General features: G+C 45.1%; 1 protein-coding gene across 2 annotated transcripts in view; it reads right to left on the reverse strand.

The window, feature by feature from the left end:
- Positions 1-10,820: 10,820 nt before the first annotated feature.
- LOC126397362 (aldehyde dehydrogenase, dimeric NADP-preferring-like) overlaps positions 10,821-12,907 on the reverse strand; it is a 14,716-nt gene continuing 12,629 nt past the window's right edge. For both annotated transcript variants that reach the window (XM_050056072.1, XM_050056080.1), the window contains exon 10: positions 10,821-11,495. In XM_050056072.1, coding sequence (XP_049912029.1) covers positions 11,182-11,495 — 314 coding nt within the window. In that variant the 3' untranslated portion in view covers positions 10,821-11,181. The remainder of the gene's footprint in view (positions 11,496-12,907) is intronic.

The following is a 12,907-nucleotide window of genomic DNA, read 5'->3' on the forward strand; positions in this document are numbered from 1 at the left end:
TTTTTTTCACATGTATCTTTATTGGGTTGTCAATACATAACAATATCCACAGTGCCACATGATACCCATTTTTATTGACCATATAAGAATAAAACACAAGCCGACCCTCCCACCTCCCCAACAACATCAAAACAACAAACACACAAACCAAACATACATATGGGAGGAGTTCAAAGAAGTTCTGTAATTTTTTGTGTATTGTGCTTAGGGCTACATGGTCGGTTGCATACCCAAACCTATAAAATTTGCAACATTTATTCCATAAAATAACTTAATGTATTGTGTTAATCTTCCAGAGAAGAGAGAGAATTGACATAGGACAGAATGGGATTCAAAGTTTTGTTGAATTTTTCAGAGTGACCCCTTAAACTATTTATAATTTTCTCTAAGAAAAGGTAGGACAATAAGTCTTTCAGCCAAGAATTAGGCGATGGAGGCTTCTGATCCTCCAGTGAAGTAAGATACGTCTGCAGGCGACCACAGAAGCAGAAGCAATGATATTGCTCTCCTTTGAGGTAAAACAAGTAAATTCTTAAGGAACACCGAAAATAGAGGTCAAGGGGCTCGGGACCACAGCTTTACTGAGGGCTTTTGAAAGTGTATCATAAAAAGAGGACCAGAATGAACTCAGCTTTGGACAGGAGAAAAACATTTCTGTGATTGGCAGGGGATAAACAGCATCTGCCACACACGTCACCTGTGTTAAACAGTTTATCAAGTTTGATTTTGGATAGGTGTATCCTATGTAAGACCTTAAACTGGATCAGTGTCAGACTAGCACAGGATGTAGTAGAATTGACCCTGTTACGGGCCCTCTGCCACCACTCATCTGAGAAGGAAGTACCAAATTCTTTTTCCCAAGTATTTCTAGATGTCAGGGGAGATGATAATAATGACATTATTAACTTTACCACAGCTGAAATGAATCCACAGGCTACAGGGAAGGGTAGCATTGTATCAGTAAGAGAATCAGGTGGTTTATGGGGAAAGTTAGGGAGGTTGCAGTGGACAAAGTCTCGGGTTTGAAAATATCTAAATAAATGAGATTGTGGGAGGTCAAATGTAATCTTAAGATTGTCAAAAGATGCAAATACACTGTCAACAAACAATTGTTTAAAATGAACCAGACCTTTCTCCTTCCACACAGAGAAGACTGGGTCGAGTGCGGCGGGCTGAAATAGATGGTTGTCACAGATAGGCAATAAAAGGGAAGGAGAAACAATTTTAAGATGCCGTCTAAACTGCCTCCAAATCTTTACAGTGGATAGGATAATCAGGTTAGAAGTGTATTGGGCAGGGTATGAGTTTAAGGGAGCGCATATTAAAGCTGATAAAGAGGTAGAGTCCCAAGAGCAAGCTTCCATTTGACACCAATGTGTAGAAGGGGAATTGTACCAAATGTGGATTTTTTTAATATTGGCTGCCCAATAGTACCATCTTCTTTATTCCTTTGTAAGATACAATGTTTTGTCCTTGGGGTCTTGCCTGCCCAAATAAAAGATGAAATGCTTCTATCTAGTTGCTTAAAAAAAGATAGGGGAAAGAATATTGGTAAACATTGAAAAAGGAATAGAAACCTGGGTAAAACATCCATTTTAATTGAGTTGATTCTACCCACAAGTGAGAGGGGGAGAGTATTCCAGCGTTGCAGATCTGATTTCACCTCTTTAACCAACTTCAAAATGTTGTGCTTATAGAGTGAGGCAAGACTATATCAAATGCTAATTCCTAAGTATTGGAAGCCAGAGGATGGCAAGCGGAAAGGAAGCATCTGAGCTGGGATCTGTTTTGCTATGTTATTAAGAGGGAAACATTCACTCTTCCTAATGTTCAGCTTGTAGCCTGAAAAGGAGCCAAATGTTTGTAAAATGTCAAGAATATTATTGATGCAAGCCATAGGGTTTGAGACATAAAGTAAGAGGTCATCGGCGTAAAGCGAGACCCTGTGCTCAATCCCGTCTCTGTAAATACCAGTGAAAAGTGGAGAGCTCCAAAGAGCAATAGAAAGTGGTTCAATTGCAACAGCGAACAGTATAGGCGACAAAGGACAGCCTTGGCGGCAGCCACGATTTAAGGAGAAAAGTTCAGACTGAGTTGAGTTAATAGGGACACTAGCTGTAGGGGCGCTATATAACAGTTGAACCCATGAAATGTACGTTTGCCCAAAGTCAAATCTGTTAAGAACTGAAAATAAATAACCCCACTCCACGCGGTCAAATTCTTTCTCCGCATCCATAGTAATCACCATTTGAGCATCCTGTGTGTTTGATTTAGACAATATTATATTCAGCAGGCGACGAATATTAGAGGATAACTGTCTGCCCTATATGAAACTGGTTTGGTTGCCAGAGATGATACTTGGTAGGCAGGGGTCAAGACGGCTAGCAAGGATCTTAGCTAACAATTTTATGTCAGAGTTGAGTAAACTGACCGGTCTCCAACTGCTACATTGTTCCAGGTCTTTATTTTTCTTTGGAATTAGTGAAATTGATGCTGGAGTTAAGGATAAAGGGAGATTTCCACACTTCAAAGAATCATTGAACATATCCAGTAACAACAAAGCTAGCTCATCAGAAAATGTCTTTAAAAATTCAGCTGGGAAGCCATCTGGGCCTGGTGCCTTGCCATTCTGCATTGAGTTAAGAGTGGCTGAAACCTCTTCTAGACGGAGTGGGGCATCTAACTTAGTTTTGGTTGTTTCATCAATTATAGGGAAATCTAAGTTGTCTAAGAATTTATTCATTGAAGAATTTTCAGATGGGGCTTCTGACTTGTAATGATTGGTGTAATATAGGGATGTAACGATTACCGATATTACGGTAAATCTCAGTTAATTTTTACACGGTAAGAATTACCGTTTATGTTTAAATTAATTGCATTATCGCGGTGGATTATCGCATGTGTAAACACAAAGAATGAAAACATGGCGGAAGGTGGTGATAGCAGCACTCAGGACATTTTCCCCCCAACTAAACGCACAAAGTCTGAGGTCTGGGCGTACTTTGGGTTTCTGAAGAATGCCGAGGGACAGCTGGTGGAGGACAACTATCCTGTGTGCAGAACATGCAGAAAGAAAGTTGCTGCGAAGGGTAGCAACACTACAAATGTGCTGGATTATCTCCGTGACCATCATCCACAGCTTTACAGCCAATGCAAGTTATGCCATGCAAACGTCAGTTATTGTGCGAGGGACTTCGGTTTTACTAAGATTGTCATAATGTGTAACTCTCGACGTATACGGGACATTTGAGCCGTATCTGTCCTCCTAAACGGTGACTAGGTTTTCCGTTTTTGTTTAAGACACTTAGGAGCTAATACTAGCTGAGTAGCTAATAGCCGTATTAGCAGCGATGTTGCTAACGTTAAGTGTTTCAAAATGAAACGGAGCTGAAAACACTGAGCGGAGCCGACAGAATATAAACTGACCTAACGTAATGCTAATTGAGATCAACTATGATTGAATCACTATGATTATGGTTATTGTATGGCGAGCTAGAATCGATATAGACGGCCAGTTATGCTTTCTCGACATAAGCTCAAGGAAACAACATAAACCGCTGCCATGTTAACCTTTGACCGAGAGCCTTAATGGACTCTAGGTTTTATAAGGTTAATTAAATTCACAGCTCACAGTCTTGATCTAACACACACACACACACACACACACACACACACACGAGAACATGCACTCCTTTTCTCATACAGGCACTCCTTCACATGCACACTTCTAATGTGTGAATTATTCTGTGTAATGATGACCATTGCCCTTAGGGTTTTTTTGGTTTCTCCTGCACATTTGTGATATCTATTCTATATATTGTATGTTTTTTGTTCTACTCTTGCATTGTTTTGTTTTATATATATATATATTTTCCTCTCGTGCTAATAAATAAATAATATATAAATTGTTTACATATTTTGCTGACTGTTAAGATGCACCAGACAAGTAAGCTTTGTTCCTGTAATTTGTTTACATATTAAACATAAATTAATTAAAATAGGCGGATTGGCGCTTAAGTTGCAGTGCTAAAGACATGAGGCCAAAGCGTATTCCACCCTTGTACAGCAAAGCCTTCACTTTGTTGAAGGTGGCCCGCTTCTTGGCGAGTGTGGCACTGAAATCTTCAAAAATCCTGATGGAATGGCCACGGTATGAGATGTCCCGGTTCCTTCCTGGTCCACTGCAGTACAAGTTCCTTCTGAGTATATTTGTGGAAGCGCACAACAAGGGGCCAGGATCCTTGCGGTGGTTTCAGGCCCAAGCTGCAGTGCACACGGTCCAGTTCCAAGTTGGGATCCAGTAGCACGCCCCCGGTGACTTCATTAAACATTGTGGACATGAAAAGTCGAGCATCATCTCCTTCCATTCCCTCTTGGATGCCAATCACACGGAGATTCTGCCTTTTGGAACGGGAAACCAGATCTCCATTGGCAAGTTTTCATTAGTCTGGGCAGTAGACTCCAACTTAGATTTCAGTGTGACCACTTCATTTTCTAAAGTGGTGATTCCATCTGAATGAGCACTGAGAGCCGTTTCCATACCAGCGATAGTGGCGGAGTGAGTGGCCACGGTGTCCGTGATCTTTTGAAGAGAAGTTTGAATCAGGACCAGGGCGGTGGTTAAGGTAGTGGTAAGTTCACCTGTTACGTCCTTACGTAGCTTCTCCAGTTCGCCAACTAGCATTTCAAATGTTAGCTGCTGGGCGCTAGCTGTCTCTGCGCTGGGGCTGTGGGGAGCCATCTTGCTAGCATCCTTGTCTTGTGGGCTGAAATGTTGAGTCAGCTGTTGTTGATGTTTGCCACGACTGCCGTGAGATTTACTCATTTTGGTTCGATGGAATAGTGATGAGTGAAATATGGTAATAAAAACCTGGGTGTAGATATTTAAAAATGATGATAAAATATCAGGGACCAAACTCCATGCGTCCGATCACTCCATCCCACCATGTGATCCCACCATGTGATCCCCCATATATATTCATCTTAATCTTAATCGGACCAAATAAGTGCCCTTATATATGTAGCTATGACAATGTTATGAGAGGGACCCTGTTCCATTTTGTTCTACCCTTGTACAGTTCATATGAGAGTTTAGGTTAGTTTGACGTGTTATATGCTTAAGAGAGGGATAAGTGTTTTTGGGGCAGTCTCGAGTTTAGGGAAGACCAGCCCAGGGATTCAGGATGGTATTTTTCATTCATGTATCCTTTTTGTTTTTTGTCCGTTTTGTGTCTTTTCTTTTTGGTTTTGTTTTATGCTATGACTCAAGCATACGCAGTGCGCACTCAGACTTTGTCAGGATATGTGACCTGTTCTAACACTCAAATTACTGAACTGAACTATGGTTCCCAAGAAAGATAGACAACAAGAGCCCCTTTTCCACCGCAGGAACTTTTCTCATTTACCCGGGATTTTGAAAAGCCTCGGCGCGTTTCCACTGAAATTACCCGGGGAAAAAACTTTCCCTCAACCCCAAACTTTCCCTGAAAAAAGTACCTAGTAGGGGGGTAGGACTTTTCAGATTACCCGGAATTCTTGAGGGGCGGGGCTGTGTGCCGAGGAACGCTGATTGGTGGAACACGCACTTGCAGTGTTTGGCACTTCCTGGCACGGGCAGCCACTGCAAACTTTATTTCATTTCTACAAGTTTCACTTGTGTTTTGGTTAAAGATGGGTACCGAAACCTGGTACTAAATTATCAAAGACTGTAGTATTGATAAGTGGCAATGGTTTTGGTTCTTTTGTGCCAGTGCTGAACTCCTCCACACACACATCCACTCACACATGCCTACACGACACGGTAACCGGTGAACAGCCGAGCGGCCGTGGTGGAAACAAAGTGAAGATAACTCAAAAATGACTTGAGTTGATTAACCCTTAGCGAGTAAGAAGCCAATACTTTGTCAATATGTGTTCAGCAAGCGTAAACATGTAGACAGTGATATTCAATAAGCTCCGTCCACAGTCTCTCATCCACCGTCACTAACGTTATGTCTTACACAAGGACAGCACACTAGTTCGGCTGATAGTGAATTGTTACTAATAAGTTCTGTATGTAGACTTACGTTTGACACTTATCTTAAAAGACTTTTAAATTTAGCTGCCTGCTGAGACAAACAGCCTCTACTCTCTACACCAGCACTAATGTCTCATTGTGTCATACGGATTACTGTTAATTTATTATGCTGATCTGTTCTGTACGACATCTATTGCACGTCTGTCCGTCCTGGAAGAGGTATCCCTCCTCAGTTGCTCTTCCTGAGGTTTCTACCGTTTTTTCCCCCGTTAAAGGGTTTTTTTGGGGGGGAGTTTTTCCTTATCCGCTGCGAGGGTCCAAAGGACAGAGGGATGTTGTATGCTGTAAAGCCCTGTCAGGCAAATTGTGATTTGTGATATTGGGCTTTATAAATAAAATTGATTGATTGATTGATAATGTTACCATGTTACCAGCCAATAAGCTTGCAAAGCTGAAGATAGGGCACACACTGAATCATTTACACCATCACGCTAATGAATGCAAATATAAATACAAATATTCAGTCATTTGAAATTGTTAAAGCGCTATATCATGTTTTTGCAGGAGACACATCTGAATATTAACTCTCAAAAGAGGTTAAGATGTAAATGGATTGGACAAACGTTTCATTCACGTTTTAACTCTAAAGCCAGGGGAACAGCTATTCTTATTAGGAAGGGGGTTCCTTTTGAACTCTCTAAAGTTATCTCCGATATTAATGGCAGGTATGTTGTTGCAGTTGGTTGGCTAGCATCTATGGCCCAAACTGGGATGATTCGCAATTCTTTATTAATATCTTTTCAGCACTTCCTGATCTTAACTCTTACAAATTGGTGTTGGGTGGAGACTTTAATTACGTTCTTCATGCCCATTTAGACAGATCAAATCCGAGACCAAATAGTACTCTGTCATCGGCTGCAGTAGCCATTAACTCTTTCCTTTGCTCTTTCGGCCTGTCAGACCCATGGCGGAGTAAAAATCCTACTGTAAAACAATTTTCTTTTTTTTCCCCCATCCACCATAGTTACTCCAGGATTGACTATTTCATTATAGACAATCACCTAATTCCTCGTACTCGTACTCGTACTCGTCTCGTCGTCCTCCGCTTATCCGGATCCGGATCGCGGGGGCAGCAGCCTCAGCAAAGAAGCCCAGACAGTCCTCTCCCCAGCCACTTCCGTCAGCTCTTCCGAGGGAACCCCGAGGCGTTCCCAGGCCAGCCGGGCGATGTAATTCCTCCAGCGTGTCCTGGGGCAGCCCCGAGGTCTCCTCCCGGTTGGACATGCCTGAAACACCTCCAAAGGGAGGCATCCGGAAGGCATCCTTACCAGATGCCTGAACCACCTCAACTGGCTCCTCTCGATGTGGAGGAGCAGCGGCTCTACTCCGAGTCCCTCCCGGATGTCCGAGCTCCTCACCCTATCTCTAAGGCTGAGCCCAGCCACCCTGCGGAGGAAACTAATTTCGGCCACTTGTACTCACGATCTCGTTCTTTCGGTCACTACCCAGAGCTCATGCCCATAGGTGAGGGTTGAAACGTAGATCGACCGTTAAATCGAGAGCTTCGCTTTCTGGCTAAGCTCCCTCTTCACCACAACGGACCGGTTAAGCCCCTGCATCACTACTGACGCTGCCCCAATCCGCCTGTCAATCTCCCGCTCCATCCTACCCTCACTCGTGAACAAGATCCCGAGATACTTAAACTCCTCCACCTGAGGCAGGACCTCCCCCCCGACCTGGAGTGGACAATCCACCCTTTTCCGGCTGAGGACCATGGCCTCAGACATGGAGGTGCTGATTCTCATCCCAGCCGCTTCACACTCGGCTGCGAACCGTCCCAGCAAGAGCCGGAGGTCACTGTTCGATGGGGCTAGGAGGACCACGTCATCCGCAGAAAGCAGGGACGAGATCCTCCCATCACCGAACCTGACACCCTCCACCACTCGGCTGCGCCTAGAAATTCTGTCCAGGAAAGTTATGAACAGAACTGGTGACAAAGGGCAGCCCTGGTGGAGTCCAACTCTCACCGGGAACAGGTCCGACTTACTGGCGGCCACGCGAACCAGACTTGTGCTCCTTCGGTACAGGGACTGGATGGCCCTTTGCAAGGGGCCACCAACCCCATACTCCCGGAGCACCCCCCACAGGATGCCCCTGGGGACATGGTCGTAAGCTTTCTCCAAATTCACAAAACACATGTGGACTGGTTGGGTGAACTCCCATGCCCCCTCCAGCACCCTGGCTGGATCCACGGTTCCGTGTCTGGGACGAAAACCACATTGCTCCCTCCTCAATCTGAGGTTCAACTATCGACCGGACCCTCTTCTCCAGCACCCTGGAGTAGACCTTACTGGGTAGGCTGAGGAGTGTGATCCCCCTGTAGTTGGAACACACCCTCTGGTCCCTTTTCTTGAAGATGGGGACCACCACCCCGGTCTGCCACTCTGGCACTGCCCCTGATGTCCACGCAATGTTGCAGAGGCGTGTCAACCAGGACAGCCCTACAACATCCAGAGCCTTGAGATATCCAGGGTGAATCTCATCCATCCCTGACAGCAGCTCCCCGCCCCCACTGTAAACAGTGTGAGCAAGTTGCCGCCTTCCCCCCCGAGGCGCCGGACGGTTTGCCAGAACCTCTTTGGAGCCGATCGATAGTCTTTCTCCATGGCCTCACCGAACTCCTCCCACACCCGAGTCTTTGCCTCCACGACTGCCGCTGCTGCGCTCTGCTTGGCCCGCTGGTACCCGCCAGCTGCTTCCGGAGACCCACAGGCCAACCATGCCCTGTAGGCCTCCTTCCTCAGCCTGATTACCGCCGCGACTGGCCCCAGCGGCCTTGCGGCCACAGCTCACAACCGCCGCCTCAACAATGGCAGAGCGGAACAAGGCCCATTCGGACTCAATGTCCCCCTCTGCCCTCAGGACGCGGTTGAAGCTCTCCCGGAGGTGGGAGTTGAAGATCATCTTGACAGGTTCTTTCACCAGGCATTCCCAGCAGACCCTCACTGCTCGTTTGGGCCTGCCAGGTCTGCGCGGCGTCCTCCCCTGCTACCTGATCCAACTCACCACCAGGTGGTGATCAGTTCTGCTCCTCTCTTCACCCGAGTGTCCAGAACATATGGCTGCAGGTCAAATGATACGACTACAAAGTCAATCATTGACCTGCGACCTAGGCTGTCCTGGTGCCACGTGCACCGATGGACATCCTTATGTTTGAACATGGTGTTAGTTATGGCCAAACTGCGACCTGCACAGAAGTCCAATAACTGAACACCACTCGAGTTCAGATCAGGCAGGCCATTCCTCCCAATCATGCCCCTCCAGGTCCTGCTGTCATTGCCCACGTGAGTGTTGAAGTCCCCCAGCAGAACAGTGGAGTCCCCGGTCGGGGCACTGTCCAGCACCCGTCCCAGGGACTCCTAAAAGGGCGGGTACTCTGAACTGCTGTTCGGCGCATAAGCGCAGACAACAGTCAGGATCCGTTCTCCGACCTGAAGGTGCAGGGAAGCAACCCTTTCGTCTACTGAGGTAAACCCCAACGTACAAGCAGAGAGACTGGGGGCTATCAGAAAGCCCACCCCGGCCCTCCGCCTCTCACCCGGAGTAACTCCAGCAAAAGAGAGTCCAACCCCTCTCAAGGACTTGGGTTCCAGAGCCGGAACTATGTGTCGAGGTGAGGCCAACTATATCTAGCCGGTAACGCTCAACCTCTTCCACAAGCTCCGGCTCCTTCCCCGCCAGAGAGGTGACATTCCATGTCCCAAGAACCAACTTCCGTAGCCGAGGATCGGACCACTAAGGCCCCCGCCTTGGTCTGCTGCCCAATCCACAATGCACCACTCCCTTCTGGATCCCTCTGCGGGTGGTGGGCCTGCAGGGGGACGAGCCCATGTAGCCGGTTCGGGCTGGGCCCAGTCGAACCCCATGGGCAAAGGCCCGGCCACCAGGCGCTCGCCCAAGGGCCCCAACCCCAGACCTGGCTCCAGGGCGGGGCCCCGGTAACCCTCCGGGCTGGGTACACAATCTCCTGTTGTTTTCCATCATGAAGGGTCTTTTGAACCGTTCTTCGTCTGGCCCTTCGCCCAGAACCAATCTGCCATGGGAAACCCTACCAGGGGCAAAATGCCCCCGACAGCATAGCTCCTAGGGTCATGGAATTCCACCTAATTCCTTTGGTTTCTAAAAGTCAGTCGTATAATATATCGTCATATAACACCCCTTGTGGGGTGCCCCCTCACTCTGACATCTCTCCACTTTGTGAATGTATAGGTCCTGTTTGTGCATGTGTATGTCTTTCGGACCTGTGTGTTAATGACAAAAAGAGTGAAAAAATTGAATTTCCCCTCAGGGGGATTAATGAAGTATATTAAAAAAAAAATAATAATAAAAAAAAGCACTTTTGTAAATGCAGGTTCAACAGTAATAACCTCCAGATATGTATTTGATGAAAATTGCAAATACTTTTACAGGCGCACATTTGTGAATTTCAATTGCACATATTTAAAACAAGAAATATTTGTGTGTGCATCACAAATATGTTTATAAATCTTATTTTTTATATGTGGATTTTCTTTTACTTGGAATGAAATTAAATGTATGAAACATATTTTTGTGTGCATTGAAAATGTGCTTGTGTTTTGAGTCATACATATATATATATATATATATATATATATATGTACATATATATATATATATCCCCAAATATATTTGTGAATCCTTTTTTGTGCATTTATTAATTCCTGTGTGCATTTATTCAGATAGCTCCATATTCCCCCATGTCCCATGGGGGATGAAGTAAGTAAATAAAAATGGGGGATGATAATATATCAACAAATCATTTATTCTGGAACAACAAGCAAGGTACATACAGTACATGTTTTCTCTGAGGAATACTGTAAGTCTATGGGTTTCTCAGTTCATCATCAGATTTGTATTTATACTGATATTTCCTCAGGAAGTGAATGTTAACCTCCAATAATGAAGGAGGACATCAAAATAGACACACCGCAAATAAAGGTTAGAGCCAAGGGTTATCATATATTTTCTTCATTAAAATATTTGGATACAAAACAGGATTCAACATGTGTTGGGATATGTTCTTAAATCATTGCAGCAGGCAGTTTTCCATTGGATAGATTTTACTAAGGAAAGTTGCAGTGTCTCTAGTTATAAAAGCCTCTCCAGTACCAGCAGGTACAGTTGAGACCTGCAGCTATGAGCAGGATGACCAGCAGAGTGATGAACAGGCCAAAGCCGATGATGGTGGCAACTACGGCCCAGACTAACGTCCTCTTGGACATATCAATCAGAGGTGACTTGAGGGCCATCCGCACCCTGCGTGCCCGCCGCCGGTCCTGAGGAGGGTAGCGGGACAGGTTGACATTCTCCATGCCCAGAGAGCGGACCAGGCACGCCCTGTGGTGGCTCAGTGTGTCAAAGGTGTGTTTACCATGGTAGCGGCCCATACCACTCTGACCTGGAGGGGTCACAAACAACCCTGCAGTTATGCCTTTTCAATTAAAACAACTGCATTTTACAACCTTTTACTGTCTGGTATTCAGTATTCATAAGTCCTGTGTGTGAGTGCGCTTCTCACACAGCACTCTCACATCTACTTCATACTAAAAGACAGCTAAGGGAATGGCAAGTGTAAAGCAGGTCTAGCTTCTCCTGCACTACAGACTTTATTAATGTTATCTTTAGCTGATTCGTGTCATTTTTCCTTAGAACACATGGTGTTGCCAGAAGGACTGTTAGACAGTGACCTCAACCCGAACTACTTGTGCATCAGATTGAGAATGTATTTTTAATTTGGTTGATTAATGTGGCAATGAAGTATGTGAAAATAGTTAAAAGTGTATTAATAAATACCCAGAGCACAAAGTGACATCATCCAATAACTTGTTTTGCCAGACCAATAGTAAACAACTCAAAAGATTGCACTAAAACAGAGAAAACCAACAAATTCTCACACAGGAGAAGCTGGAACCACCGGTTTGCATTTTTTTTAATAACTTAAATGGTGAAACAGTTTTTAAATTATTAATCAATAGAGTATTGACTAATTTCCTGTCAATTTACAAATCAGTTCACCTTAACCATTCATGTTTTTTGTGCAATTTCAAAATGCTAAAATGTAGTGTCACCTTGTTTTGAGCTAGACTGTACTAGAGGGGAAATTTGGGCCCAACAAAAAAGATTGCCCTGAGGACCCCCTAACTGCCCCTGCAATGTAGTGTAGATTAGGGATGCACAATATTGGATTTTTTGCCGAATATCCTACTAATTTGGCTGGTAACAGATTTCCATATTATATGGAAAATTGTGCAACTTTCTTCCCTGAATCCTCAGACTGAATATACTTCTTTATCTGTATGCTTTTGAGTCTGAAATAAAGATTGATTGATTGATTGATTGATTGATTGATTGATTGATTGATTACCCCAGTTTATCTTTATTTTTATATGAATTTTCATTTATGTAGACCTTCTTATGTAATACGAAGGTTATGTTGTATTGTTTAAGACCTTGGCCTCTAGTTTCCCAGCGCAGCGCAGGGTGGCGCAGGGTGGCGAACCCCATGCAGAGCTAGTTTCGAGCAGCGCAACCCGAGGTTCAGTTTGGTAGTTTGGCAGACCGAGGTGCGCTAAGATGGGTGTGGCGGCGCAGCAAGGGGGAGGTGTCAACAGATCCAGCTTGGCGCAGTGACAGTTTCGTGCCAAAAGGCTTCACCGAAGGTGCGCTAAAAGCTCGCCAGCTGAAACCAGGTCTAATGTCAGCGCAGGCGGAGCGCAGCCGGTGTAAGTTGAAGTTTGGCTGACCGGCGGACAGTGCACACACGTCACCAAAACCTCACAGGCAGGTTTCCAGAATATCAGGCACATTAAC

The sequence above is a fragment of the Epinephelus moara genome, chromosome 2 (assembly GCF_006386435.1).
Source record: "Epinephelus moara isolate mb chromosome 2, YSFRI_EMoa_1.0, whole genome shotgun sequence".
Lineage (NCBI taxonomy): Eukaryota > Metazoa > Chordata > Actinopteri > Perciformes > Serranidae > Epinephelus > Epinephelus moara.